The following is a 27,026-nucleotide window of genomic DNA, read 5'->3' on the forward strand; positions in this document are numbered from 1 at the left end:
ATGGAGGAGTGTGTGTCTAACCTAATGGTCTGCAACCTGGCCTACAGCGGGAAGCTGGAAGAGTTCAAGGAGGGTATTCTGGCCGATAAATCCCTAGCTACTAGAACCGATCAGGACAGCAGAATGGCATTGCACTGGGCATGCTCAGCTGGACATACAGGAACTGTTGAATTTTTGTTGCAACTTGGAGTGCCAGTGAATGATAAAGAAGATGCAGGTTGGTCTCCTCTCACATTGCGGCTTCTGCTGGCTGGGATGAGATTTTAAAAGCCCTTCTGGGAAAAGGTGCTCAAGTGAATGCTGTCCATCAAAATGGCTGTACTCCCCTACATTATGCAGCTTCCAAAAATAGGCATGAGATTGCTGTCATGTTACTAGAAGGCAGGGCTAATCCTCATGCTAAGAACCATTATGAGGCTACAGCATTGCACTGGGCAGCAGCCAAGGGGTTTGGTGAGCATCTAGGTTGGTGACACAGCCACATGCCAGAAGAGTGGTGCACCCAACTCCATGGGAACAGAAGCTCCTATGCTTGGGACCCTTCTGGACCTCACCCTGTGTACCTCTTCAGCTGCCCATTCATCTATACCTTTATAATATCCTTTATAATAAACTTGTAAACAAGAAAAAAACACAAACAAACCCAAAAACAAAAAAATTAGCTGGACGTGGTGGCACATGCCTATAGTCCCAGCTACTCAGGAGGCTGAGTCAGGAGAATCACTTGAGCCCAGGAGGTCGAGGCTGCAGTGAGCCATGATCACACCAGACCCCTGCGCTCCAGCCTGGGGGATGGAGTAAAACCCTGTCTCAAAAACAGCAACAACAACAACCAACCAACCAACAACAACAAAAAAACAACCAACAACAATAAAAACAAAAACAAAAACAAAAAAACCCCATATATTCTTATTTAAATCTCCAAACTGCCTATTCGGATAATGCTTTAATTTTTAAAATAGGCCTACTCTTGTCCTGGTGTGTCCATTATGTGACCTTCACAAACAGCCTAGTTAGGGATGTGCTATTATCCCAATTTTACATTTGCAGGGAAAGGTCTGGAGTTGTTAAGGAATGTACTCAACCCCTTACAGCTGGAGAAAGGTGAAACTGAAACTCAAATACAAATTTTCACAATCCAAATTCAGTACTCTTTCACTTAACCACCTGTAATGTCTATTTTTCTGCCATTGATCATTTTAAAAGCTTGCTGACATTTTTTAAAACAAGCAATTTTGAGAAAAAGTAAAGGTTATATTAAAAATAAAAGATGACCAGCCGGGCGTGGTGGCTCACGCCTGTAATCCCAGCACTTTGGGAGGCCGAGGTGGGTGGATCTCACCTGAGGTCAGAAGTTCGAGACGGCCCGACCAACATAGTGAAACCCCATCTCTAGTAAAAATACAAAATTAGCCGGGTGTGGTGGCACATGCCTGTAATCCCAGCTACTTGGGAGGCTGAGGCAGGAGAATCACTTGAACCTGGGAGGCAGAGGTTACAGTGAGCAAAGATCATGCCATTGCACTCCAGCCTGGGCAACAAGAGCGAAATTCTATCTCAAAAAAAAAATAAATAAAAATAAAGAAATAAATATATGATATATATGATGACCTTTACAACAGTTTTATAGTAAAAACCGTATTTGGGACTTTTCCCTTTTAACGTTACTCCTCAGCATCAGCAGTTTAGGGTTTGGAATGGAAAACAGGCTATATACCTTACTATGTTTGAGCCTTGTGGGAAAACAATCTGATCCTGGAAACAGCAAATTAGCTCACAGCTCTACCTGTTTACCTAGTCAATGTGCGTTTGTTCTGTTTGAAGATACTTCAAAAGTAACAATTGTAAAAGAGATTACTGCTTTGATCAGAGAATCTGAATCCCCTTTGTTGACCATGAATGATTGGTCTTTGTGATGTTAATGTTTCTTTTAAGGAACATCAGATCTGTAAATGCACCTTAATTACAGGCAAGCAGTTTTGGAGGGAATTTGTGACAGCATTTTATGGAAAGTCTTTCCTAGTTCCCCTTCAAATCTAATTATAGTAGAAAGATTGTTTTAGGCCAAGCAGCAAAAAGCTATAATTATTAGTGCTTTCATTAATGTTCATGTAGGTCAAAAAAGTTATCTTATTGAAGAATAAGATTGAAATCTCAAAAATGCTTAATTTTTCCCTATAAAGCACAGAACAACATGCAGAGCCTTAACTGAGATGTCCGTACTAACCTGTTCACCATAATTATGCTGGCAGCTCAGGAGGCTGTTTTACGAACACTTTACATTTAGAAACAGCATATGGGAATCCACAACTCAAACAATCGCTGATTCCCACATTTATTTATTTATTTATTTATTTATTTATTTATTTATTATTTATTTATTTTTTGAGACAGAGTCCTGCTCTGTCACCCAGGCTAGAGTGCAGTGGCGCGATCTCGGCTCACTGCAAGCTCCGCCTCCCGGCTTGTTCACGCCATTCTCCTGCCTTAGCCTTCCGAGTAGCTGGAACTACAGGCACCCGCCACCATGCCCAGCTAATTTTTTGTATTTTTAGTAGAGACAGGGTTTCACCGTGTTAGCCAGGATGGTCTCGATCTCCTCACCTCATGATCCGCCTGCTTCGGCCTCCCAAAGTGCTGGGATTACAGGCGTGAGCCACCGCGCCCGGCCCCCAAATTTATTTTTAAATTTGCAACCAACAGTCCAGTTAGAGTACGTGAGTACCATATGGAGAGATAAACTTTTTTTTTCAGTTCTGCTATGTTCATTTTATGGTATTAGGCTGAGTTTTTTGTTGTTACACATATATATGTTTTTGTTTGTTTTTGTTTTTGTTTTTTTGTTTTGTTTTGTTTTGAGAAGGAGTCTTGCTCTGTCACCAGACGAGTACAGTGGCGCGATCTCGGGTCACTGCAACCTCCGCCTCCCAGGTTCAAGCAATTCTCCTGCCTCAGCCTCCTGAGTAGTTGGAACAACAGGCACATGCCACCACGCCCAGCTAATTTTTGTATTTTTAGTAAAGATGGGGTTTCACCGTGTTGGCCAGGATGGTCTTGATCTCTTGACCCTGTGATCCACCTGCCTCAGCCCCCCAAAGTGCTGGGATTACAGGCGTGAGCCACCGTACCCGGCTGAAGACATATGTTAATACAGAATGTTAGATGTTGCTGAAGGAACATGTGAGGAAACAGAATTGCTAAACTGCAGATAGGCTGATTTAGTTAGATATGAGGAAGAATTTCTCAATAGCAGAGTGAAATCTTATGTGGCGGTGGTTTGAAAGTTGCATACTTTGTGAAATAGTATGTGGCAAAGCCTGGGCACACAGCAAGGCCTGTTCTAAGAGGAACCTTTCAATTGATTGCATTTGTTACTGTACATGGTATTAAGTCCCAGAATGGGATTTTTCTACTCACCTGGTTACAGTGCTAATAATGACCACCATTCAGCATTGTATACACCAAGTACTTACCAACTGCTACCTTCCAAGGATTTTTTTCAATATTATGTTAACACTTAAACTTATCATTTAAAAAGCTATGAATAGAGCCAGCCTCGCCTGTGTATGAGGAAAAATGATATCTCTGAGGTTTAAAGCATACTGAATTAACACATTCCAAGTCATTTCTTCTTCTTGTTTTTTTTTCCTAATTATGGCAGCAATTAGCTTTGCAGCATTGCATTCATTCCAAACAGCAAGGATGGAAAACAATAATCCTGTTTACCTGAGGCTGGAGAGAGTGTACCTAGCTTTGTTCCCTCCCCAGCCTAATCTAAATGCTTTGCTAGGTGCCATCCCACACAATACAGTTTGACTGAGTCACTAGCAAACCCTCTCCCCCACCTGGTTAATTCACTTGTCACTGTAAACCTCTGCAAGGTCAAGAAATAACAGATAACAGGTCATTTCCAGCTTAACAAGGTGGCACATTTTACTTATATTCATTTAAAAGATAGAGCCCTCAGATATATGAATGCTTGTTTAAAAAAATCGTTCGATCTGTTAAAATTATCACAGGGAAAATAACAAAACTCTCTTGGATTGTTCTTGACAATTAATGGAATAGAAAGGTGGCGATTGTAAATGCTTTTTTTTTGTCTTTGTAGTAATGGAGAAGAGTAAATTATTAAATGGACACGTTATTTACGTTTGAAAAAAAGCTGCATCTCACGCTAGGAAAATAGGTTATAGGCAATTTTGCATTACAATGTGAACATGTCATTAGTTTTAATTTTCCACACCAAAGATTGTAGGGTAATTTGCTTTCATTAGAATGGAGTAGTTTCTCCTCTACATACATTATCTTTCAAACCTCTATTGCCTCCATGAGAGATTTTAGTTCTTCTTTTCTTAATTTGTAAGAAAAATAGTCTTGATTTTTCTAAGTATCAAAATATTATGGCAAAAGTTTTATTGCATGTAACAAGAGCTGAAACACAGGGTGAACGCACTGCAAATGTGTCATAACCATTGCACAATGCCAAATATCATAACAGATGAAGGTATACCACCACCATTTGACATGTTTTAGTGTCGTAGGGCACTAAGTGTACACAGTGTATTTCTCTGCTGTAAAATGTAAGCTACTATAGAGGAAGAACAGTAGTCAGTTACACATTAACCAAAAAAGGTCATTTCTTGCGGCAAATGATATGTTGATCAAGCAATATTTGTCAGTAGACCTGAATCTTACCACTGAATGACTCTCATGAAGAAAACCATTGTCTATGGGACATCATCATATATGCAAATCATCCATTTGTGTGGATGGTTTAAATATCATCAAGTCTTCATCTTTACTTCTATAATGTAACTCACTGACTTTTCAGCTAATCAATCCCTGATGCTACATTTTTCTGTTAACTTACTATGCTGCACATTCAAACAATGATTAATCTCCTAATGTTAACTATGCGATAAGAAAAATATTGAAAGAAAATGAATGACGTATTCATTTGTGTTACAAAATTGTCTATAAACCAGTTTCCCAGCATGAGCTGTGGTTTATTTTCAAACTTAAATAACTTGTCTATGTAACCTTATCTTCCAGGTACTTCCTGCAAACCTCATACATTATGCAATCAAGCCCATAAATATAGGTAGAAGTTAACTTGAATGGCTGAAACAGAGTTAACCACACACATGTAGTTAGAGCGTTATCATTTCTGCCATAAACCTCTCCCTTTTAAGAGATTTACCAAGCTATCATAAAAAATGTGTTATTGCCTGTATCTTTGCAAAACATGAGTTCCTATGAAGTGACTTGCCAGCCTGGGCAACAAAGAGAGACCTTGTCTCTACAAAAAAATTTAAAAATTAGCCAGACACAGTGGTATGCGCCTGTAGTCCTTGCTACACTCAGGAGGCTGAGGCAAGAGGATTGCTTGAGCCCAGGAGTTCCAGGCTGCAGTGAGCTATGATTGCGCCACTGCACACCAGCTTAGGTACCAAAGAAAGACCCCATCTTAAAAAAAATGTGACTTGGCTTCTTTTTTTTTTTTTTTTTTTGACGGTGTCTTGCTCTGTCGTCCAAGCTGGAGTTCAGTGGCATGATCTTGGCTCACTGCAAGCTCCGCCTCCCAGGTTCATGCCATTCTCCTGCCTCAGCCTCTCGAGTAGCTGGGACTACAGGCGCCCGCCACCACGCCCGGCTAATTTTTTGTATTTTCAGTAGAGACGGGGTTTCACCATGTTAGCCAGGATGGTCTCGATCTCCTGACCTCATGATCCACCTGCCTCCGCCTCCCAAAGTGCTGGGATTACAGGCGTGAGCCACCGCGCCCGGCCTTATTATTCATTTTTTAAAATAGAGACAAGGTCTTGCTATGTTGGCCTGGCTGGTCTCAAACTCGTGGCCTCAAGCAATCCTCTTGCCTCAGCCACCGAAACTGCTGGGATTACAGGTGTGAGTCGCTATGTCTGGCCCATTTATTGATTTATTTTTTATAGACAGGATCTTGCTTTCTCACCCAGCCCAAGTGCAGTGGTGAGATCATAGTTTACTGCAGCCTCAACCTCCTCGGTTCAAGAGTTCCTCCCGCCTCAGCCTCATAAGTAGCGGTGACTACATGGATTTTTCATTATTACAAACACCGTCTGGCTAATGTAAAACCTTCTTTTTTTAGATGGAGTCTTGCTCTCGTAACCCAGGGTGGAGTGCAATGGCACAATCTCAGCTCACTGCAACCTCCGCCTCCTGGATTCAAGCTATTCTCCTGCCTCGGCCTCCCCAGTAGCTGGGATTACAGGGACCTGCCACCATGTCTAGCTAATTTTTGTATTTTTAGTAGAGACGGGGTTTTGCCGTGTTGGCCAGGCTGGTCTCGAACTCCTGACCTCATAATCTGCTTGCCTTGGCCTCCCAAAGTGCTGGGATTACAGGCATGAGCCACTGCGCCCGGTCTTATTTTCTATGTTTCTGTCATGGAAGCCTGAGGGTCATGGAGTGGAAGGTTACAGGAGTGAGTCAAAAAATATGAGTTCAAATTCTTCAGTGCCCTTCTCAGAAACTATATCTTCTGGATTTTCATACTATCTGTTTGTTTGGTTGTTTTTTTCTAGGATTTTCATAGTATGCCTAACCTTTGACCTTTTTTTTTTTTTTAAGAGACCGGGTATCACTACATTGCCAGACTGGAATGCAGTGGCTATTCACAGGAGAAATTATTGTCCACTGCAGCCACATGCTCCTGGGCTCAAGCAATACTCCTGCCCAGCCTCCTGAATAGCTGGAACTACAGGTGTGGGCCACGTGCCTGGCTCTTATGCTTAACCTTTTAACACTTTTGGTCCCATAGCGCTCACTGGCACAGTTCATGTCCCTTAGCAGGCCCTTGGTAAATTTTATTGAATAATGGGATTCCATTTCTTCAAAAATTGAAAGCGTCTATTAGAATACAAGAATCCTTTGGTTCTTTTCAGACCAATAAATTCTATGAATGCCAGCTTATCTCCCTAGTAGGAATTTGTGAAGTGAAGCTACTTTGTGCATGGAACTGCCAGTGCTTAAGAATAAGAATACTGATATGTGAAGGATTCTCTTAGGACTAAGTAGCAACCGCCCTCCCTGTCTGCTAGATAAGCCCCACAGCAGGGAGGGACCCTCCCAAGTAGCTGGGACTACAGGCACGTGTCACCACACCCAGCTAATTTTTGTATTTCTAGTAGAGACGAGGTTTCACCATCTTGGCCAGGCTGGTCTTGAACTCCTGACCTCATGATTCACCCGCCTGGGCCTCCCAAAGTGGTGAGATTACAGGCGCGAGCCACCGTGCCCAGCCTAGAGATCTTCTTGTGTCAGTATAGATATAGCCACTTTATTCTGTTAAAATTGCTGAATAGGCCGGGTGCTGTGGCTCACGCCTGTAATCCCAGCACTTTGGGAGGCTGAGGCGGGCAGATCACGAGGCCAGGAGTTCAAGACAAACCTGGCCAACATGGTGAAACCCCATCTCTACCAAAAATACAAAAATTAGCTGGGCGTGGTGGCACATGCCTGTAATCCCAGCTACTTGGGAGGCAGAGGCAGGAGAATCGCTTGAATCTGGGAGGCGGAGGTTGCAGTGAGCCGAGACCTCACCACTGCACTCCAGCCTGGTGGCAGACCCAGACTCCATCTCCAACAAAAAAAAATTGCTGAATAGTAGTACATGGTGTGGATGTACTAGAGTTTACTTAATCATTTACTTGATCATTACATACTTACTGTTGGATATTTAGATGGCTGCTGATTTTTCATTATTACAAACATGCTGCAATAAACATTCTGCTATGCCATCTTTGTGCACATTTGAATAATTTTGAGGAACTAATTCTTAAAAATGGAATGTCAAAGTGTATGACACTTTTATGTGTGTGTGTGTGTGTATATATATATATATATTTTTTATTTTTATAAAGATGGAGTTTTGCCCATGTTGCTCAGGCTGGTCTCAAACTCCTGAGCTCAAGCAATTCACCCACCTCAGCCTCCCAAAGTGCTAGGATTACAGGTGTGAGTCACCACACGCAGCCGAAATTTTATATTTAATAGATCCATGAAATTACCCTCTGTACAGATATATATTTTACAAAGTCCACAAGAAGTTATATTTTTACTGACATTATGAGACTTTCAGTTTCCTCTATATCCTCCTGGAATCTTTCTCATTTTTATACATCCATTGAACAAAATGCTATTCCATTACTGTTTTAATTTACATTTTCCTGATACTCAGGGGGTTGGAAATCTTTCCATATGTTTATTGGCCACTTGTATGTCTTTTTTGTGAATTGCCTATTTACTCCTATTGCCTAATTTTTTGTTTGTTGGATTATCTTTTTTTTTTTTTTGAGAGGGAGTTTTGCTCTTGTTGCCCAGGCTGGAGTGCAATGGCATGATCTTGGCTGACCACAACCTCCGCCTCCTGGGTTCAAGCAATTCTCCTGCCTCAGCCTCCCAAGTAGCTGGGATTACAGGCACCCACCACCACACCCGGCTAATTTTTTTTTTTTTTTTCTGAGATGGAGTCTCGTTCTGTCACCAGGCTGGAGTGCAGTGGTGCGATCTCAGCTCACTGTAACCTCCACCTCCTGGGTTTAGGTGATTCTCCTGCCTCAGCCTCCCTAGTAGCTGGGATTACAGGCAGGTGCCACCACACCCAGCTAATTTTTTTGTATTTTTAGTAGAGACGGCGTTTCACCATGTTGGCCAGGATGGTCTCAATCTCTTCACCTTGTGATCTGCCCACCTCAGCCTCCCAAAGTGCTGGGATTACAGGCATGAGCCACTGCGCCTGGCTAATTTTTGTATTTTTAGTAGAGACAGGGTTTCTCCATGTTGGTCAGGCTGGTCTCGACCTCAGGTGATCCACCTGCCTCAGCCTCCCAAAGTGCTGGGATTACATGCGTGAGCCACCATGCCTGGCCAGATTATCTTTTTCTTTAAATAGCTTTTTAAAGAATGTCTTTTGTGATTGTGAATATTAATCTTTTGCTGCAAATAATTTCTCCTAGTCACTATTTTGGGAACTTGAGGGTAGAGGGGTCACTTGTCTTTTAACTTTTTTTTTTTGGCAGGGGACGGAGTCTCACTCTGTCACCCAGGCTGGAGAGAGTGGTGAGATCACAGCTCACTGTAGCCTCAACCTGATAGGCTCAAGCAATCCTCCTGCCTCAGCCTCTCAAGTAGCTAGGACTACAGGCATGAGCCACTGCACCTGGCTATGTCTTTTAACTTTATGATCACACAGATTCACAAGACTTTCCATTATGTTAGAAATTCTCCTGGACTTTATTACATAAATTATTTACACAGCATGGAGAAATCTGATTTGATCCATTTACGGGCTAATTGTTCTCATCAATTTATCTAATCTGTGTTGAACCCTAAGCACCATGCCAGTTCTTGCCCGGAATTCCCTCCGCTTTCCTCCTATCTACCGTTTTGCAGTTTGCAGAGTCTTGTGCTTTCTTTAAGGGTTAATCCAAGTATCAAAGTCCACAGTGATCTCTCTCTTCCTGGTTCACCATGCATTTGGGACATGATAAAGTTTTGTATTTTGCATGTGTATATATTTTAACTTAAACTAGATGGGATTCTATTCAACTGAAGCAGCTTCGTTTTTATCTGGACTCTCAGTGTTTTTACTCATAGGAGTCCAGTACGTATCAGTTGGTTGTTTTAAAAATACTTTATCACAGGAAAATCTTCAATGACTCCTTTCTCCCTCATACATACACGCTGTGGGCAATTTGCATCGGCATCTCTTCAATCATCCTTTGTGTGTGCTCTGTCTTCTGTTGCCATGTGCTATTAGGCCACCCCGCTCATTATGTCTGGGATTCCAAACCTCAACAATAATGTTGTGAACAATGTTAAGGATCTCATTTCTACTCGGGAGGCTGAGGCAGGAGAATGGTGTGAACCCAGGAGGTGGAGCTTGCAGTGAGCCGAGATCACGCCACTGTACTCCAGCCTGGGCGACAGAGCGAGACTCTGTCCCAAAAAAAAAAAAAAAAAAAAAAAACAAAAGGATCCCATTTCCTCAAAATGTTCTGGTGGCATAAAAAGAAGAATCTAGTATTTTTCACATTTGAAAGATATATCTTTAAAGTCCAACTGGTGCCTGGCGTGGGTCTTTATTTCATGCTACCTCAGATCTACCTTCTCAAACACATTGCAGTGTGCAATGTCGGGATTTAACAGTGGCCCCACTAAGATCAAACCCCATGGTCCTTGACAGCAGGTTTTTTGGCTTTTCAAAATTAAACCCGGGTCAGGCACGGTGGCTCACGCCTGTAATTCCAGCACTTTGGGAGGCCAAGGCAGGTGGATCACGATGTCAGGAGTTCAAGACCAGCCTGGCCAACATAGTGAAACCTCGTCTCTACCAAAAATGCAAAAATTACCCAGGCATGGTGGCACATGCCTGTAGTCCCAGCTACTTGGGAGGCTGAGGCAGGAGAATCGCTTGAACCCAGGAGGTAGAGGTTGCAGTGAGCCGAGATCGCACCACTGCACTCCAGCTTGGGCAACAGAGTGAGACTTCGTCTCAAACAAAAACAAAAACAAACCCTAATCAAAACTACACTAAAATAAAATTGATATTTTATTGTTTGAATTGTGCGTATTATTACCACTGCCTCTACTATGTTTACCTTTTTTTTTTTTTTTTTTTTTTGGGATGGAGTCTTGCTCTGTCACCCAGGCTGGAGTGCAGTGGCGTGATCTCGGCTCACTGCAAGCTCTGCCTCCCGGTTCAAGCAATTCTCCTGCCTCAGCCTCCCAAGTAGCTGGGACTACAGGCGCCTGCCACCACACATGGCTAATTTTTTGTATTTTTAGTAGAGACAGAGTTTCACTGTGTTAGGCAGGATGGTCTCAATCTCCTGACCTCGTGATCTGCCCACCTTGGTCTCCCAAAGTGCTGGGATTACAGGCGTGAGCCACCGCACCCGGCCTTTTTTTTTTTTTCTTGTGACGGAGTATCACTCTTGTTGCCCAGGCTGGAGTGCAATGGCATGACTTTGGCTCACTGCAACCTCCGCCTCCGGGATTCGAGAGATTCCCCTGCCTCAGCCTTCTTAGTAGCTGGGATTACAAGTGCCCACTACGACACCCAGCTAATTTTTTTTGTATTTTTAGTGGAGATGGGGTTTCACCATGTTGGCCAGGCTGGTCTCGAACTCCTGACCTCAAGTGAGCCACCTGCCTTGGCCTTCCAAAGTGCTGGGATTATAGGCATGAGCCACCGCGCCCGGCCTATCCTAATATTTTTTAAAGACAAAGGCAGTAATGTTCTTTCTGACATTTTCATTTAAAGCTCTGGAGCCTCGTGTGTGTGTGTGTGTGTGTGTGTGTGTGTGTTGTCTTCATTCACATACATTCAACGCATTTAGTGTGCTACACGGCAGAAACTGCACCATGGGAGTAGAATAAAAACAAGTTTGATAACGGTGGTAACTGTGGTGGCACCTAAGACATCGAGGCCATCATGACAGAGAAATGATGAGGCCATGAAGACAGAGGAAAGGGATGTGTTTGAACTGAGATGGAAATGCTTGTGTGGATTAGTGCTGGGTTTTCTTCAAGTTAACTCTCAACCTTCTATAAATACAAATCCTCGAAGACCAGTCCTAGACAGCAGAATTTCATCTGTTAAAGTCCTCAAACGTTTATTCCTTTTGTTTTTAGTTTTATTTCAAAAGGATTTCAAACCTACAGAAAAAGTTGCAAGAATAATACAAAGAATTCCCATTCTTTTTCTTTTTTTGAGTCGGAGTCTTGCTCTGTCGCCCACACTGGAGTGCAATGGCACAATCTCAGCTCACTGCAACCTCTGCCTCCCAGGTTCAAACGATTCTCCTGCCTCAGCCTCCCGAGTAGCTGGGACTACAGGCACACACTACCGTGTCTGGCTAAACTTTTTTTTTTTTTAAGAATTCCCATATACTTTCATCCTGATTTGCCAATCATTAATATTTTGCCACATCTGCCTCTCTCTCTGTATATCTGTTTCTGTGTCTGTTTATATCTCTCAGTATGCATATAATACACTCTCATAGACACTCACACACACAGACTTTTCTCCTGATTTATAGTTAATTGCTCACATCATGGCCTTTACCTTCTTTGAATAATCAGGGTGTGTATCCTTAAAAAAAAGGATATTCTCTTATATAACTAGTTATTTTTATTTTGTTTGTTTGTTTGGTGGTTTTTTTTTTTTTTTTTTTGAGACAGAGTCTCACTGTTGCCCAGGCTGGAGCACAGTGGCATGATTTCGGCTCTCTGCAAGCTCTGCCTCCCAACTTCAAGCAATTCTCCTGTTTCAGCCTCTGGAGTAGCTGGGATTACAGGCACCCACCCCTACTCCCGGCTAATTTTTGTATTTTTTAGTAGAGGCGGGGTTTCACCATGTTGGCCAGGCTGGTCTTGAACTCCTGACCTCAAGTGATCCACCCACCTCACACTCCCAAAGTGCCTAGATTACAGGCATGAGCCACCGTGCCCAGCCCTCTTACACAACTAGTCATATTGTCAAGTTCAGTCATGTAGCATTGGTTTATTGTCTAATATACAGTTCATACTCAAATTTTGCTAATAACTCCAAAATATTTATTGTGCTCCTCGTCTAAACCAAACCCAGGATTACCCATTTCTTTAAAAAGGAACAGTACCTGTCCGGGCGTGGTGGCTTACACCTGTAATCCTAGCACTTTGGGGGCAGGTGGATCACCTGAGGTTAGGAGTTCAAGACCAGCCTGACTAACATGGCGAAACTCTGTCTTTACTAAAAATACAAAAATTAGCCAGGTGTGGTGGTGCGTGCCTGTAATCCCAACTACTTGGGAGGCTGAGGCAGGAGAATCACTTGAACCCGGGAGGCAGAGGTTGCAGTGAGCTCACTCCACTGCACTCCAGCTTGGGCGACAGAGGGAGACTCTGTCTCACAAAAACAAACAAACAAACAAACAAACAAACAAAACAAAACAGTCCCTGAACTTTTCTTTTTTTCTTACGACATCTACATTTTTTCAAAGAGTGGAGGCCGCTCATGTATAGAATGTTCCTCAATTGGGGTTTGTCTTATCTCTCTTCATGATTAGATTCAGGTTACACATTTTTTTGTAGAAATTTATGTACATAAATTCCTCATTATTTCTCAGTTCACATCAGGATATTGATTTTGCATCCTTCTCAGTTCACACTGGGAAACTCATAATGCGGCAAACTCATAATGTGACAAGGACAAGCTCAGTTTGTCCTTTTTAAAAAAAAACAAAACTTTCATTAGAGAGATAGTATTTCACTCTGTTGCCTAGGCTAGAGCGCAGTGGTGTGATCTAAGCTCACTGCAGCCTTGAATTTCGGGGCTTAAGTGAACTTCCTGCCTTAGCCTCCCAAGTAGCTCGGACTACAGGTGCACACTACCGTGCCTGGCAATTGTTTTTTTGGTTTATTTTTTGTAGAGATTAGATCTCAGCATGTTGCCCAGGCTGGTCTTGAACTCCTAGACTCAAGCAATCCTCCTGCCTCAGCCTCTCAAAGCATTAAGATTACAGGCATGAGCTACTGCACCCAGCCAGTTTGTCCTATTGATGGTGATGTTGATTTTGATCATTTGTTTAAGGTAGCTAGGCCAGGCTCTTCCATTGTTACCATTTGTTTCCATTGAAATTAATACCTCATCTATGGGGGAAATACCTTAAGACTGTGTAAATGTAGCCTGTTCCTCTTCTGAATTTCATCCAGTCATTTTAGTATCCATTGATTCTTGCATGAATTAATTAATACTACGATGGTTGCAAAATGGTGATTTTTCTTTTTCTTTTCTTTTTTTTTTTTTTTTTTTTGAGATGGGGTCTTGCTCTGTCGCCAGGCTGGAGTGCAGTAGTGCGATCTCGGCTCACTGCAGCCTCCCTGGTTCAAGTAATTCTCCTGCCTCAGCCTCCTGATTAGCTGGGATTACAGGCACATGCCACCACGACCAGCTAATTTTTGTATTTTTAGTAGAGACAGGGTTTCACCATGTTGGCCAGGATGGTCTTGATCTCTTGACCTCGTGATCCGCCTGCCTTGGCCTCCCAAAGTGCTGGGATTACAGGCGTGAGCCATTTTTCTAACTCTACTATTTCTTCTTCTATTGTTAGTTGACATTCTATCATATTTTTATTTTTTAATTTAATTACTTTGAAACAGGGTCTTGTTCTGTCACCCAGGCTGGAGTGCAGTGGTGTGATCATCATAGCTCACTGAAGTGTTGACCTCCCAAACCCAAGCGATCCTCCCAACCTTAGCTTCCTGAGTAGCTGGGACTATAGGCAAATGCCACCAGCCTGACTAATTTATTTATTTTTATTTTGGAGAGATGGGGTCTCGCTATATTGCCCAGGCTGGTCTTGAACTTTTGAGCTCAAGCAATCCTCCCGCCTGGGCCTCCCAAAATGCTGGGATCACAGGCATGAGCCATTGGGCCTAACCTCAAACTTTTATTTTTAATTTTACCTCTTATGTCTATTATGAATAAGATGGGGTTCACTGAGTATCGATTGCCTATTTTGTGTGGGACTCTAGGAAGCATCAGGAGGAACACAAAGATGAGATCATTTGTTCCCTACAGGGCCACTCGATTTGTTGGGGGCAACAGGCATAAGGCAGATGGTGAGAAGTGCTTTACTGGGGATACAAAGGGAAAGAGAAGAAACCAACAGAGAGGGTAATTCTTTCTGGGGGTGACCCTGGGAGAAAGGTAGGCTTACAGCCGGGCCTTGTGGTATATATGGTCTCACTCTGTCTCCCAGGTTGGAGTGCAGTGGCGTGACTTCGGTTCACTGCAGCCTCTGCCTCCCAGGCTCAAGCAATTCTCCTGCTTCAGCCTCCTGAGTAGCTGGGACCAAAGGTGCGTGCCACTGCACCCAGCTAATTTTTGTATTTTTAGTAAGAGACGGGGTTTTGCCAAGTTTGCCAGGCTGGTCTTAAATTCCTGACCTCAAGTGATCCACCCACCTCGGCCTCCCAAAGTGCTGGGATTATGGGCGTGAGTCACCAGGCCCAGCCTGAGACTGGGTAATTGATAAAGGAAAAAGGTTTAATGGACTCACAATTCCACATGGCTGGGGAGGCCTCACAGTCATGGCAGAAGATCAAGGAGGAGCAAAGAGACTTCTTACATGGTGGCGGGCAAGAGAGAGCTGGTGCAGGGGGAACTCCCCTTTATAAAACCATCTGATCTCATGAGACTTATTCACTATTACAAAAAACAGCACGGGAAAGACCCGTTCCCATGATTCAATTACCTCCCACTGGGTTTCTCCCACAACACGTGGGAATTATGGGAGCTACAATTCAAGATGAGATTTAGGTGGGGACACAGCCAAATAATATCAATGATGTATGTATTCAAAGAAAGGCATTAGAGTTGGAGGGAACCCAAGGGGCTTTTGGGAAATTACAAATAATCCAAAGGGTTAGAGCCTAAGGTTCATGGGAGAAGAGCAGGGGAGGGATAGTGAGATACAAAGTTGGGAAGATAGGGTGGGGTCAGCACAACGTCCCAGACTGAGGAGTTTGAACTTCCTTCCTCACTGAGGAAAGCAATGAAACATATCTGAGAAGCAAGGTTACCTATCAGGTGATGCTTACAGTGCTTAGGGCAGGGACTATATCTTATTCATCTTTGTATTTCTTTTTTTTTTTTTTTTTTTTGAGACGGAGTCTTTCTCTGTCGCCCAGGCTGGAGTGCAGTGGCGTGATCTCAGCTCACTGCAAGCTCCGCCTCCCGGGTTCACGCCATTCTCCTGCTTCAGCCTCCCGAGTAGCTGGGACTACAGGCGCCCATCACCACGCCTGGCTAATTTTTTGTATTTTTAGTAGAGACGGGGTTTCACCGTGTTAGCCAGGATGGTCTCCATCTCCGGACCTTGTGATTCACCCGCCTCGGCCTCCCAAAGTGCTGGGATTACAGGCGTGAGCCACCGCGCCCGGCTCATCTTTGTATTTCTAAGACGTGCAACAGTGCTCTGCATAGAGCACTGTTGAACACAGAGTGTTCAAAAAATGTTGCAGGCACCAATGTGCCGAATAATTTAGAATAAAGACTGGTGTATATGTATGTTTTATGTGTGAGTTGTGGTCACGACAGTGGGGAGCTGGGGGGTGGGAATGGGTCCTTAGAAATTCAGCTGTCTACTGAATATTTGACAGAAAATGTTTTGGTTTTGAGACAGGGTCTTGCTCTGTTGCCCAGGCTGGAATGCAGTGGCACAATCATGGCTCACTGTAACCTCAAACTCCTGAGTTCAAGCAATCCTCTTGCCTCAGCTTCCCAAGCAGCTGGGACTACAGGCGTGTGCCACCACACCTGGCTAGTTTCTTCTTTTTACTCGTTGCAGAGACTGGGGTCTTGCTATGTTGCTTAGGCTGGTCTTGAAATCCTGGCTTTAAGCAATCCTCCCACTTTAGCCTTTCAAAGCATTGGGATAACAGGTGTTAGCCATCTTGCTGCGCCTCTAGAATATGTTTTAAATATCAAGTTTGTAGACTACCACCCCCACCCTCCTTCCACTTTAATTTCTGAAATCTCAGTAACCAAATTTGGGAATAACTTTTGAACAACTATATGTTCCAGAAAAGAGAACAAGGCTCTTAGAGAAACAGTAGTATGAGCTGGGCATGGTGGCTCAAGCCTGTAATCTCAGAACTTTGAGAGGCTGAGGCAGGAAGATTGCTTGAGCTCAGGAGTTCGAGACCATCCTGGGCCACATGGAGAAACCCCGTTTCTACAAAATATAAAAAAATTTAGCTTGACGTGGTGGGGCCTGTGGTCCCACCTACTGGAGAAGCTGAGGTAGGAGGATCACTTGAACCCAGGAGGTTGGAGCTGCAGTGAGCCATGTTTGTGTCACTGCACTCCAGCCTGAGCAACAGAGCAAGACTCTGTCTCAAAAAAAAAGCGAGAGAGGAAGAGAGAAAGATAACATCCCATTTGAAACTATTTCATGCCAAATCTTCTATGTATTTTAGAATTTAAAAACCCAAACACAAACACCTCTTTAAAGATGCATGTAAACTTTACCTGGTTTTAAGAGTCTGTGCATTTTGTCAAAACAGTGTAAACAGCCTATTTTATTTAATATGAGAAAACAGAGCAACAAAGTAAAATGAGATACCCAAACTAACAGAGTAAAACTAAGTGTAGAGGAAGTCTTGCTGATCACTTAGGAAATGAATTAAAACGTATTTATATTTCAGACATTCCCTATATTATCCCTTTTGAACTTCAAACTCCCCTTTGTAATCTCTCTTCAGCTTCTTCATTCTGCAGTGAAATTCCTGAAAATCTAGCAGCTTGGTTAAGAAAGTTTACATGTTTTCCCAGTACAGAGTATTGGCAAGTTGTAGGTACACTTCACTGGCTTCAAATGGAAAATCATTTGATCATCACCTACTACAGTTCCAATTAACCCTTAGCTGTAGAAAGGTAAATTTATGTTTTCATTTAAAATATTTATTCTGATTACAAATGGAATACATAGCAATTGTAGAAAATCTGGAAAATACTGAAAAGTATCCAGAAGTGAATAACGACCCATAATTCTTTTTTTTTTTTTTTGAGACGGAGTCTTGCTGTGTCGCCCAGGATGGAATGCAGTGGCGCAATCTCAGCTCACCGCAACCTCTGCCTCCCGGGCTCAAGTGATTCTCCTGTCTCAGCCTCCTGAGTAGCTGGGATTACAGGCGCATGTCACCATGCCCGGCTAATTTTTTATTTTTAGTAGGGACAGAGTTTCCCCATGTTGGCCAGGCTGGTCTCGAACTCTTGACCTCAGGTGATCTACCCGCGTTGGCCTCCCAAAGTGTTGGGATTACAGGCGTGAGCCACCGCACCCAGCAGTGACTTATAATATAACCATCTAACGAGGGCCACCAAAATACATTCATGTTTGGCATTTTCTTTTCATCTTTGTGGTTACATATTTATAAAACCCTTCTTTGACTATACATAGCATGAATGTTTTCCCAAGTCACTAAATATTCCTTAATAGTAATAATTTTTCCCCTTTTTTTCCAACTACTCAACTTTTTGGTGGCATAACAGTAGCCATGGTATGGATGTATTGCTTAACTACTCCCCTCTTGTTGGACACCTAACCTAGGGTTATTTCCAATTTTATTTTAATTTACATTAATTATTATTATTTGAGATAGGATCTTGCTCTGTCACCCAGGCTGGAGTGCAGTGGTGTGCTGATAGCTCACAGTAACCTTGAACTCCTGGGCTCAAGTACCCTCCTGCCTCAGCCTTCCAAGCAGCTGGGACTACCGGCATACATCACCATGCCTGGTTAATTTTAAACATTTTTGTAGAGATAGGGTCTCACTATGTTGCTAAAGCTGGTCTCCAGCTCCTGGCCTCAAGCAATCCTCCCACCTTAGCCTCCCAAAGGGCTAGGATTATACGTGTGAGCCACCATGCCTGGCCCAATTTTATATATAAAGATATATGCGTGTGTGTGTATATATAAGTGTATATATATATGTGTATATATATGTGTGTGTGTATATATATACACATACACCTTTCCTAGAAGAGGAATTATCTATCATTTTCAAAGTTATTTACATTTTAGCCTTTTTCATACTTATTGTCGGATTGTCCTTCCCCAAAGTTGTAAAGTTTACACAGCCATCAACAGTGTATGGAAGTTAAGGCACGAAGAACTCACATTGCTCTTAGCACTACTTTTACACACTTCCTCTATAAATCAACATCTAAAAGAGTATTTCCGTGTGACCCATGCACAGTTTATTTGAGCATTCACCGGGTGTTCCCCACAGCCTGGTACCATCACAGCTTTTGTCATAACATGAACAGCAATTGGCTCAAAACACTGCCCATTGTGATGCTGATGATGAGACCTCCCTAATGTTCTGAAAGATTGTTTGGTGTAACCACTTTAGCTCAGACTTTTCTTTTAACCTTGCCTATCATGTTTCAAGTCAGAATTTAAATACTGTGCAGTTTAAGCTACAGTATGCTTGGCCTATAACTTGGTTCCAGGCATTTATATTTATGTCACTTTTGTCTACTTATTATACTAACAAGGTGGAAAAAGCAATCCCAGTCTCTCCAAAAGGTAAAGCTCTCCCGTTTTTTTGGGTATTATTAGAGTTTTAAAATTAGGCTAGATAAATTATAGTACCCTTAGGAATAAGTGCATAAAGGGAGTTTTATGAAATATTTTAAGAAGAACACATTTAAAAATCCAAACTGAAATATAAAATGTAATTTCTTAAGAACTGGAGGCAAGAGACATTACCAAAATAAAATATTAAATTGTTGTCTTAAGACATAATTTTAATTAATATAAATAGAAGTATTTAGTCTTATTTAAATTGCATGTTTTTTCATCACAAAAGCAATGAACAGAGCATCTTCTCTCTTGTCTCGTAATCTTTTGAGTCAAAATGCTTTAAATTCCAACTAATCTCAGTTGAAGCTTCTATTTATCAGGCTATTTCCTTAATGACTTTTTTTCTGATGTGTGGCTTTAAGTGGTTGCCATTAATGAAGAAATACAAAGACTACAGATGTGAAATGTTTGAGAGGACAATAATTACAATAGTTTTAAGTTTTCACTGATACAGATTCTAACAGGGGTGTGCAATCAATGACTACCAAAAAGTCACTTTAATTAAATAATCTTACCCTAGAGAAGAGTGTGCTCCCGTATAAAACTTTATTTTTCATGTTTATTTGTTCTTTTTTCTGTGGCCCAAGATCACTTGGAAATTTGATACTGATTTGGCAGAAATGAATATTCTATGAATATTTTTCTACTCAAAGTGAATACAGTTTTGTTGGCTGTGATACTCTATACCTCTTAATTTCAAGTTGTCTCTGACGTTTTTGCCAAACAACTGAATTTAGATTTGCCAAACAACTGAATTTAGATACTCCTTTTGCAGTGTCGTTGTGTGAACATTGCCCTAGTGATAGCTTCATATTTCCCTCATCTCATCATTCAGAAGCTATTTATCTATTTTTTTCCACTGCCTCCTTCAAACCCCCTCCCCCAACACTGAATGCCTGTTCAGCCCCCGCATATTCATCCGTATTTATTCCCGTAAAGATAGTGACACTTATGGTTTATTCTAAGACTAAATCTGTGTTGCCCAGTGACTAAGGACTTAAGCATGCACACTGCTTCTATGCTTACCCTCCTACCTAACTTGACTACTCAACATTTTTATTTCATTCCCTCAGAATCCCCTGTTTTGGCACAGTTCAGTTAACACACCACTGCCAGGCCACTAATTGATTTCTGAAACCTGACATTTGTTTTTTGTTTTCTCCTATCTTCCCTAATGGTACAGCACTACTAAGCGGGAAGGAATGCAAAGAACTAGAAAGTTCAAAGTAATTGAGGATCTGTCCATTCACACTGTCTGGCTTCACGCCAATGTAGAACCTGGAACATTTGAAAAATATTTATCAAGTTTTAACCCTTTTTACTAAGTCAGTGAAACAGGTTTGCAGCTGTAGCATTTATGTTAAAAGCAACAGCAAAGAAGCTTGGTTGAACATGTTCTTTATATGTTCAGAATCACATGGCAAATGTCTCCGAAAAGGATTACTTTCCAATTTCCGTACTATTGTACAGTGCTAAGCTAGTTATTTTCTGTGAGACTGCAGAGCAGGGCATTTCAGAGAAACTATTACTTAAAAGTGGCAGCCCTATTTCATGAATCTTTATGCCCGAAATGGAATTTTAAAACCTGCTACTGTATTGGAGCAAAAAGGAATATATTCAGTTACTATAAGAACACCAACGCTAGCTTCATATCTATATTCATTATGAAAAGTGGAAATATGAAAAAATTAACAAGACTAAAAATATTAAAAACTTAATATTAGTTGTGTGGTTTTCTTTTTCTTTTTTTTTGCAATGAAAAAGCTTTTGTAAATGAAAGCATGTTAAAAAGTGGTGTGAAATTATAGAAGCATTTCCAGTAAAATACATGGATTTTATTGCAGTGAAAACTTAGGTTGAAAGACTGGGCCACTTGAAGCTCTCGTAAAAAGACAAAAGGAAAGGTCTAGATAGGTTTAAAAGCACATTAAGATACAGCTACCAAATGTATTAAATCTAAGATTTAGCTTAAAGTTACAAGAGCACAAAAGTTCTATTAAGAATTATCTACATCACATTTAGGTTTGATGTTATCAGAATTAAGTAACTAAAAATCTTTCAAAGCTCAATTTTTTAAAAGAGTTACATTAAATCCCATCCTAATTCTATAAACTGTTTCTAAACTAATTAATTACATGATCGGCTTTATATTAGAGAAAAGCCGGACAGCTTTTTAAAGATGAAGGTGGACAGCACGGGGCTGTTTGGTTAGAGAAAAACTTGAAAAAACACTTATTAAATAATACTTTGATAATATGAAAGTAGTCATCAGCCATTCTCTGAAGGCAGTGATCACAGCTATAAAAATGAATCATGTATCAACAGGAAGAGAAGAAAAAGGAGAAAAATCTAGTTTACAGCATAATTTTATATTTTCTAATAAATACATTTCTTTATGTGCATATTAATTTTCTACCCATTGAAAATGAGATCCATACCTTTGATAGATACGCTCTTTGAAGTGAACGTTTTTTTCCAAGACTTTTTTTTTAAAGCTGTTTTACTCTGAAGTGATGAGTAGGCTGTGGTATATGTAAAACTGTCTAATGGTATATTGTGTGTCAACATATGTACATTTGTAGTAATATCACAGGCATTTTTATTGCAGTTTATTGTTCCATCCTCCCAATAAGCCAGATAAAATCATGTACAAGAACATTAAGGATTAAGGGAAGTGGTTTCCTTAGGTGATTGCTGGCAAAAATTCACCCTCCCATTATAACAACATAGTAAATGGATGGTAATATATTTGGCTATTACTTTCCAACAAATTTGGATTCCCAGTTTTCAGAGTTGGTCTATGGTTGTGGCTTTTTGGTTGTCTCTTCGTAGGAAAAGGTGCCACAATGTGAGGTAAATGTGCTCGGTTTCTGTTTTGTAAATATTAAAGTCCATTTTTTGAACATACAGTGCTAGCAAAAATAAGTCAAAGATGTAATGTCTATTTAAATACACATTTGAGCTAGTCGTGCTTAAATTAGATTCCATGCTTCGGCTAGAATCAACACGGCTTAAATATTAGAAACTTCAAAATTCATACGGCCCAAGCCCTCCTCCCTACACACGGATGGGAGGTAGAAATGTGTGGGAAAACGTCTAGCAATTAAAATCCTGAAGGAGTGGGAAAAACCCAGGCTTTTATGCAAGGATTTGAAAAAACGCTTGCCATCAAATCTTTTATTCAGGCATTCTGAATTTGCCTTGTTAAACGGATACACTCACTGCTAAAGATACACAGAGACAAGGGCTGTTTTAAATTTGTTTATCACACCGCCCCTAGTTTTCTGCTAAAGAGAAGTACATTTTGGATATTTAAAAGTACACACTCATTAGACAAATCTCTAAAAGCCTCAGCGCCCCCACCTAGCTGCCTTCTGGGTTTCAGCTTTTGAGTTTCAGGTCCTTGCACAACACCTAAGACGTGCAATACTCTTTTTCTTCCTAATCCTGGCAGAGAACAGTGCGAAGAGATCTCCCTCCGCGTCTCCACCCTAATTCCCCCTCTTCCCAGATTCCACCCGCTCCGCTACTTCCCTCCGCCCCCGGCTCCACCAGCCCAATCTGTCAGAGAAGTTGTGTACAAACTGCGCGGCCGCCCTGCGCGCGAAGCTCGTGGCCCGAGAGGGGTGCGGTCGGGCCGGCGGAGGCGGGGCCCTGGCTGCCTCTCTCCCTGCTCATAGGCTGACCGCTCAGGCCTGGCCGGCCTCGGGGCCTCGGGATTCGCGGCGGCGCTGCCAATCAGGCGAGCGGGCCCCGCCCCCCCGGAGTTGGGTGAAATAGAGGCGGGCGTCAAGTGTCAGTAGTCGCGGGGCAGGTACGCGCGCTCGCTGTTTTCTCGCGGAGGTCGGTGGTGGCGGGAGCGGGCTCCGGAGAGCCTGAGAGCGCGGTGGGGCGGGGCGGGAGAAAGTGGCCGCCCGGAGGACGTTGGCGTTTACGTGTGGAAGAGCGGAAGAGTTTTGGTTTTCGTGCGCGCCTTCGAAAACTGCCTGCCGGTGTCTGAGGGGTCCACCCGAAACCTCCCCTCCTCCGCCGGCAGCCCCGCGCTGAGCTCGCCGGCCCAAGCCAGCGTGGGTGAGGTGGGAAGTGCGCCCGACCCGCGCCCGGAGCCGCGCCCCCGAGTGCTCATGGCTACGCGGGTGCTGAGCATGAGCGCCCGCCTGGGACCCGTGCCCCAGCCGCCGGCGCCGCAGGACGAGCCAGTGTTCGCGCAGCTCAAGCCGGTGCTGGGCGCCGCGAATCCGGCCCGCGACGCGGCGCTCTTCCCCGGCGAGGAGCTGAAGCACGCGCACCACCGCCCGCAGGCGCAGCCCGTGCCCGCGCAGGCCCCGCAGCCGGCCCAGCCGCCCGCCGCCGGCCCGCGGCTGCCTCCAGAGGAGCTGGTCCAGGTAGGAAGAGCCGCTCCCCTCCCACCGCTGCACTCCCGGGCTCGGGCGTGTCCCGTCGCTGCGACGCGCGGGCGACAGGGGCCGCTCCAGGCTGGGGCGTGCGTCGGGGCGCACCGGAGCCGGTGCTGGGTGGGCAGCCCCGCCCTGCACGCCTGGTCGGGGCCCGGCGTTTCGCTGAGAGTAAATGGGGGGGCCGGGGGTGGGAAGGATGGAGGGGAATCTGCCCCGGCGGGTCGGCCTGGAGAGGTAAGAGGGAGGGAACTGGGTGCTCACGCGCACCTTAGTTGTTTTTCTTGCACTTGAGGGACAAAACCTTGTACCTTACGCTCAGTTTTACTTAAATTACGCCTTCGCCTTTACCGCTGTCCAATGCCAAGGCATTGGAGCCCCCCCATCCCCATCGTCTCTGGTTAAGTAGAAACGAAAATTGGGGTGCTGGGGAGAGGTTCCCCAAGGTTTCATACCCCGTGGCTCAACCTGCTTTAGAAGCGATCGCGGGCCGGGTTTGGAAAATGAGAGTTAGGAAAGCTAAGGTTGTGTCGGAGCGCTTATTTTTCCTTAAAAAAAAAAAAAAAAAAAAAAAAAAGACCGGGGGTGTTGTTTTTTCTTCGTGTGCACGTAAATTTCCTCCCGGAGCCGCGTTGAAAGCTGGCAGTTGGCTTTTACACTTGCCCAGCAGCCGAATTAGAGCAACCGCCTGTTTCTTTCGCCCACGCAGGGAGTCATATAGCCCAGAAAAAACTTCCCGGGACTTTTAGCCTGTCCCAAGGAAAAAAAAATTGGAAACATACCCACATGCAAACAGCTGGAAGAGCTAAAATCAGAAACCACTAACCGCCGCGGGAGCGCAGTGCACGAAAGGGTTTAGTTCAGTTTATTTCAAGACACTTCATTTAGTAGCCCTTTGGCGTATCGTATGTTTGCTACCCAGCGCCTACTCCTTGGGGTCTGCCAGGGTCTTGCTGTGAGAGGGCAGTGGCGTTTGTCAGAGATGTGACTCACATGATGAGAGCGTTAATTTTTATTTTTAAATCGTGTCTATCCGGGAAACCCCGTCCGCATCCACACCAAGGTTCGAGATGGAAATGCATTTGAAATAAAGTAGTAGCAGAAAATGACTGTCTTATTTACCTATTAAGGTGCCACAGCTAATATTATATGCGCCATTCCATCTAGTTGGTTTTCTTATCTTTCGAAATTTCCTTTTCAGTGTTAAAAATTGTAGGCTTAAGTTATACTAGGAGAGAGAATATAGCTGGAAAAGGCTTGAGGCGACTTGTTACAAGCTGGTTTATAGCCTAGAAAAGAGATCACCGTTTGAAAAGTATTTGGTTATTTCAGTTTGTCAATTTTCTGCTCTGGAGGCACTAAGAAGATAAGGGATGACTGAGCTTTTTACAGAGTAGGGGGGAATGTAGCATTGGCCCACTGAGGAGGACATGATAAATGTTTTGCTGATGACTGTGCTAGGGATACAGCAGCCTCCCCACCCACGGGCTCCTTAGCAGCACTCTACCAAGGGAGTGATTTTCCCCTAGGTAATTAAAGATCTGTTTTAGATAGGGATATGAATAGGAACATTTCATTATCATATTAACCAATTACAGGATCTGCTGATTAAAATCAACATTTAGATCAAATATTGAATGTGAAATTGTTTTGTTTCAGTGGATACAAGGTTTTGCTTAGAACGTTGTATTTAATTTCTCATTGAACTGTAAACAAGACACTGAAATAGCCAAATAATATTTTTTATATTACTTTTGAAGTATCTAGTCAAGCAAAGAAACCTTTGCAATATTTTAAAGGTTTGCATCGTTTTTTCTGTTAAAAAAAACCACACTTTTTAATGTTTATGAGATAAACAGAATTGAGGTAGTTTGGCAACATTTCAGTACTGTACTCTAATTGCAAACTTAACTGTGTAATGGGGCAGGGAATCCTGCTTGTACAGGGGTGATGATACCTTGTTATTGCATCAGAATGGAATGTTTTGAGTTTGCTTTCTTTTTTCTTGATTTGTGTTTTCACTTTTGGGGGTGATTGGGGGAGCAGTTCTACCAGTTACACAGAGTTTCATAAGGTTTTGGTCAACCAGTTATTACACAATCGACAAAATAAGCCTGATATGTGTATAAGCAACACTGAGGAGTTTGCCCTAGTACCTTACACAGGGATTGGGGGAATTTTTAGTAGGTGCCAATTGTTTGTTCTTCCCGAGATGGTGAATCAGGTGGATTATGCATGTTTATATCTCTTCTTTTTTAGACAAGATGTGAAATGGAGAAGTATCTGACACCTCAGCTTCCTCCAGTTCCTATAATTCCAGAGCATAAAAAGTATAGACGAGACAGTGCCTCAGTCGTAGACCAGTTCTTCACTGACACTGAAGGGTTACCTTACAGTATCAACATGAACGTCTTCCTCCCTGACATCACTCACCTGAGAACTGGCCTCTACAAATCCCAGAGACCGTGCGTAACACACATCAAGACAGAACCTGTTGCCATTTTCAGCCACCAGAGTGAAACGACTGCCCCTCCTCCGGCCCCGACCCAGGCCCTCCCTGAGTTCACCAGTATATTCAGCTCACACCAGACCGCAGCTCCAGAGGTGAACAATATTTTCATCAAACAAGAACTTCCTACACCAGATCTTCATCTTTCTGTCCCTCCCCAGCAGGGCCACCTGTACCAGCTACTGAATACACCGGATCTAGATATGCCCAGTTCTACAAACCAGACAGCAGCAATGGACACTCTAAATGTTTCTATGTCAGCTGCCATGGCAGGCCTTAACACACACACCTCTGCTGTTCCGCAGACTGCAGTGAAACAATTCCAGGGCATGCCCCCTTGCACATACACAATGCCAAGTCAGTTTCTTCCACAACAGGCCACTTACTTTCCCCCGTCACCACCAAGCTCAGAGCCTGGAAGTCCAGATAGACAAGCAGAGATGCTCCAGAATTTAACCCCACCTCCATCCTATGCTGCTACAATTGCTTCTAAACTGGCAATTCACAATCCAAATTTACCCACCACCCTGCCAGTTAACTCACAAAACATCCAACCTGTCAGATACAACAGAAGGAGTAACCCCGATTTGGAGAAACGACGCATCCACTACTGCGATTACCCTGGTATGTGCTCTTACCTGGTTGAAGCATCAATAGATGTAGTGTGTGTGTGTGTGTGTGTGTGTATGTGTATGTGTGTGTACACGCGCGCCCTTTTCAACCTCACGGCTTTAAATAGGAAAGTTGTACTTGACAGTAAAAAAAAAAAAAAAAATTACCTTTTTTTTTTTCTGTCCTATCTCTGTGCTTTAACTTTGGTATGTAAACCAGTTGTCTATTGCTTATGTTATACATCAAAAACTTGGCTAGAATATTCTGGAAAAAGTTCCCTTGGACTTTTTTCTCTTTAATATTACAACAGATTTGAATTTCTAATACATACTA

The 27,026-nt window shown here is 43.0% G+C and overlaps 1 protein-coding gene and 1 pseudogene across 1 annotated transcript in view; both read left to right on the top strand.

The window, feature by feature from the left end:
- LOC100607071 lies at positions 1-22,958 on the top strand (annotated as a pseudogene).
- Positions 22,767-27,026, top strand: part of KLF5 (Kruppel like factor 5) — an 18,332-nt gene continuing 14,072 nt past the window's right edge. The window contains exons 1-2 of the mRNA XM_030813488.1: positions 22,767-23,563; positions 25,832-26,705. Of these exons, the coding sequence (XP_030669348.1) occupies positions 23,303-23,563; positions 25,832-26,705 (1,135 nt within the window). The 5' untranslated portion in view covers positions 22,767-23,302. The remainder of the gene's footprint in view (positions 23,564-25,831; positions 26,706-27,026) is intronic.

Source organism: Nomascus leucogenys, chromosome 5 (assembly GCF_006542625.1).
Source record: "Nomascus leucogenys isolate Asia chromosome 5, Asia_NLE_v1, whole genome shotgun sequence".
Classification (NCBI taxonomy): domain Eukaryota; kingdom Metazoa; phylum Chordata; class Mammalia; order Primates; family Hylobatidae; genus Nomascus; species Nomascus leucogenys.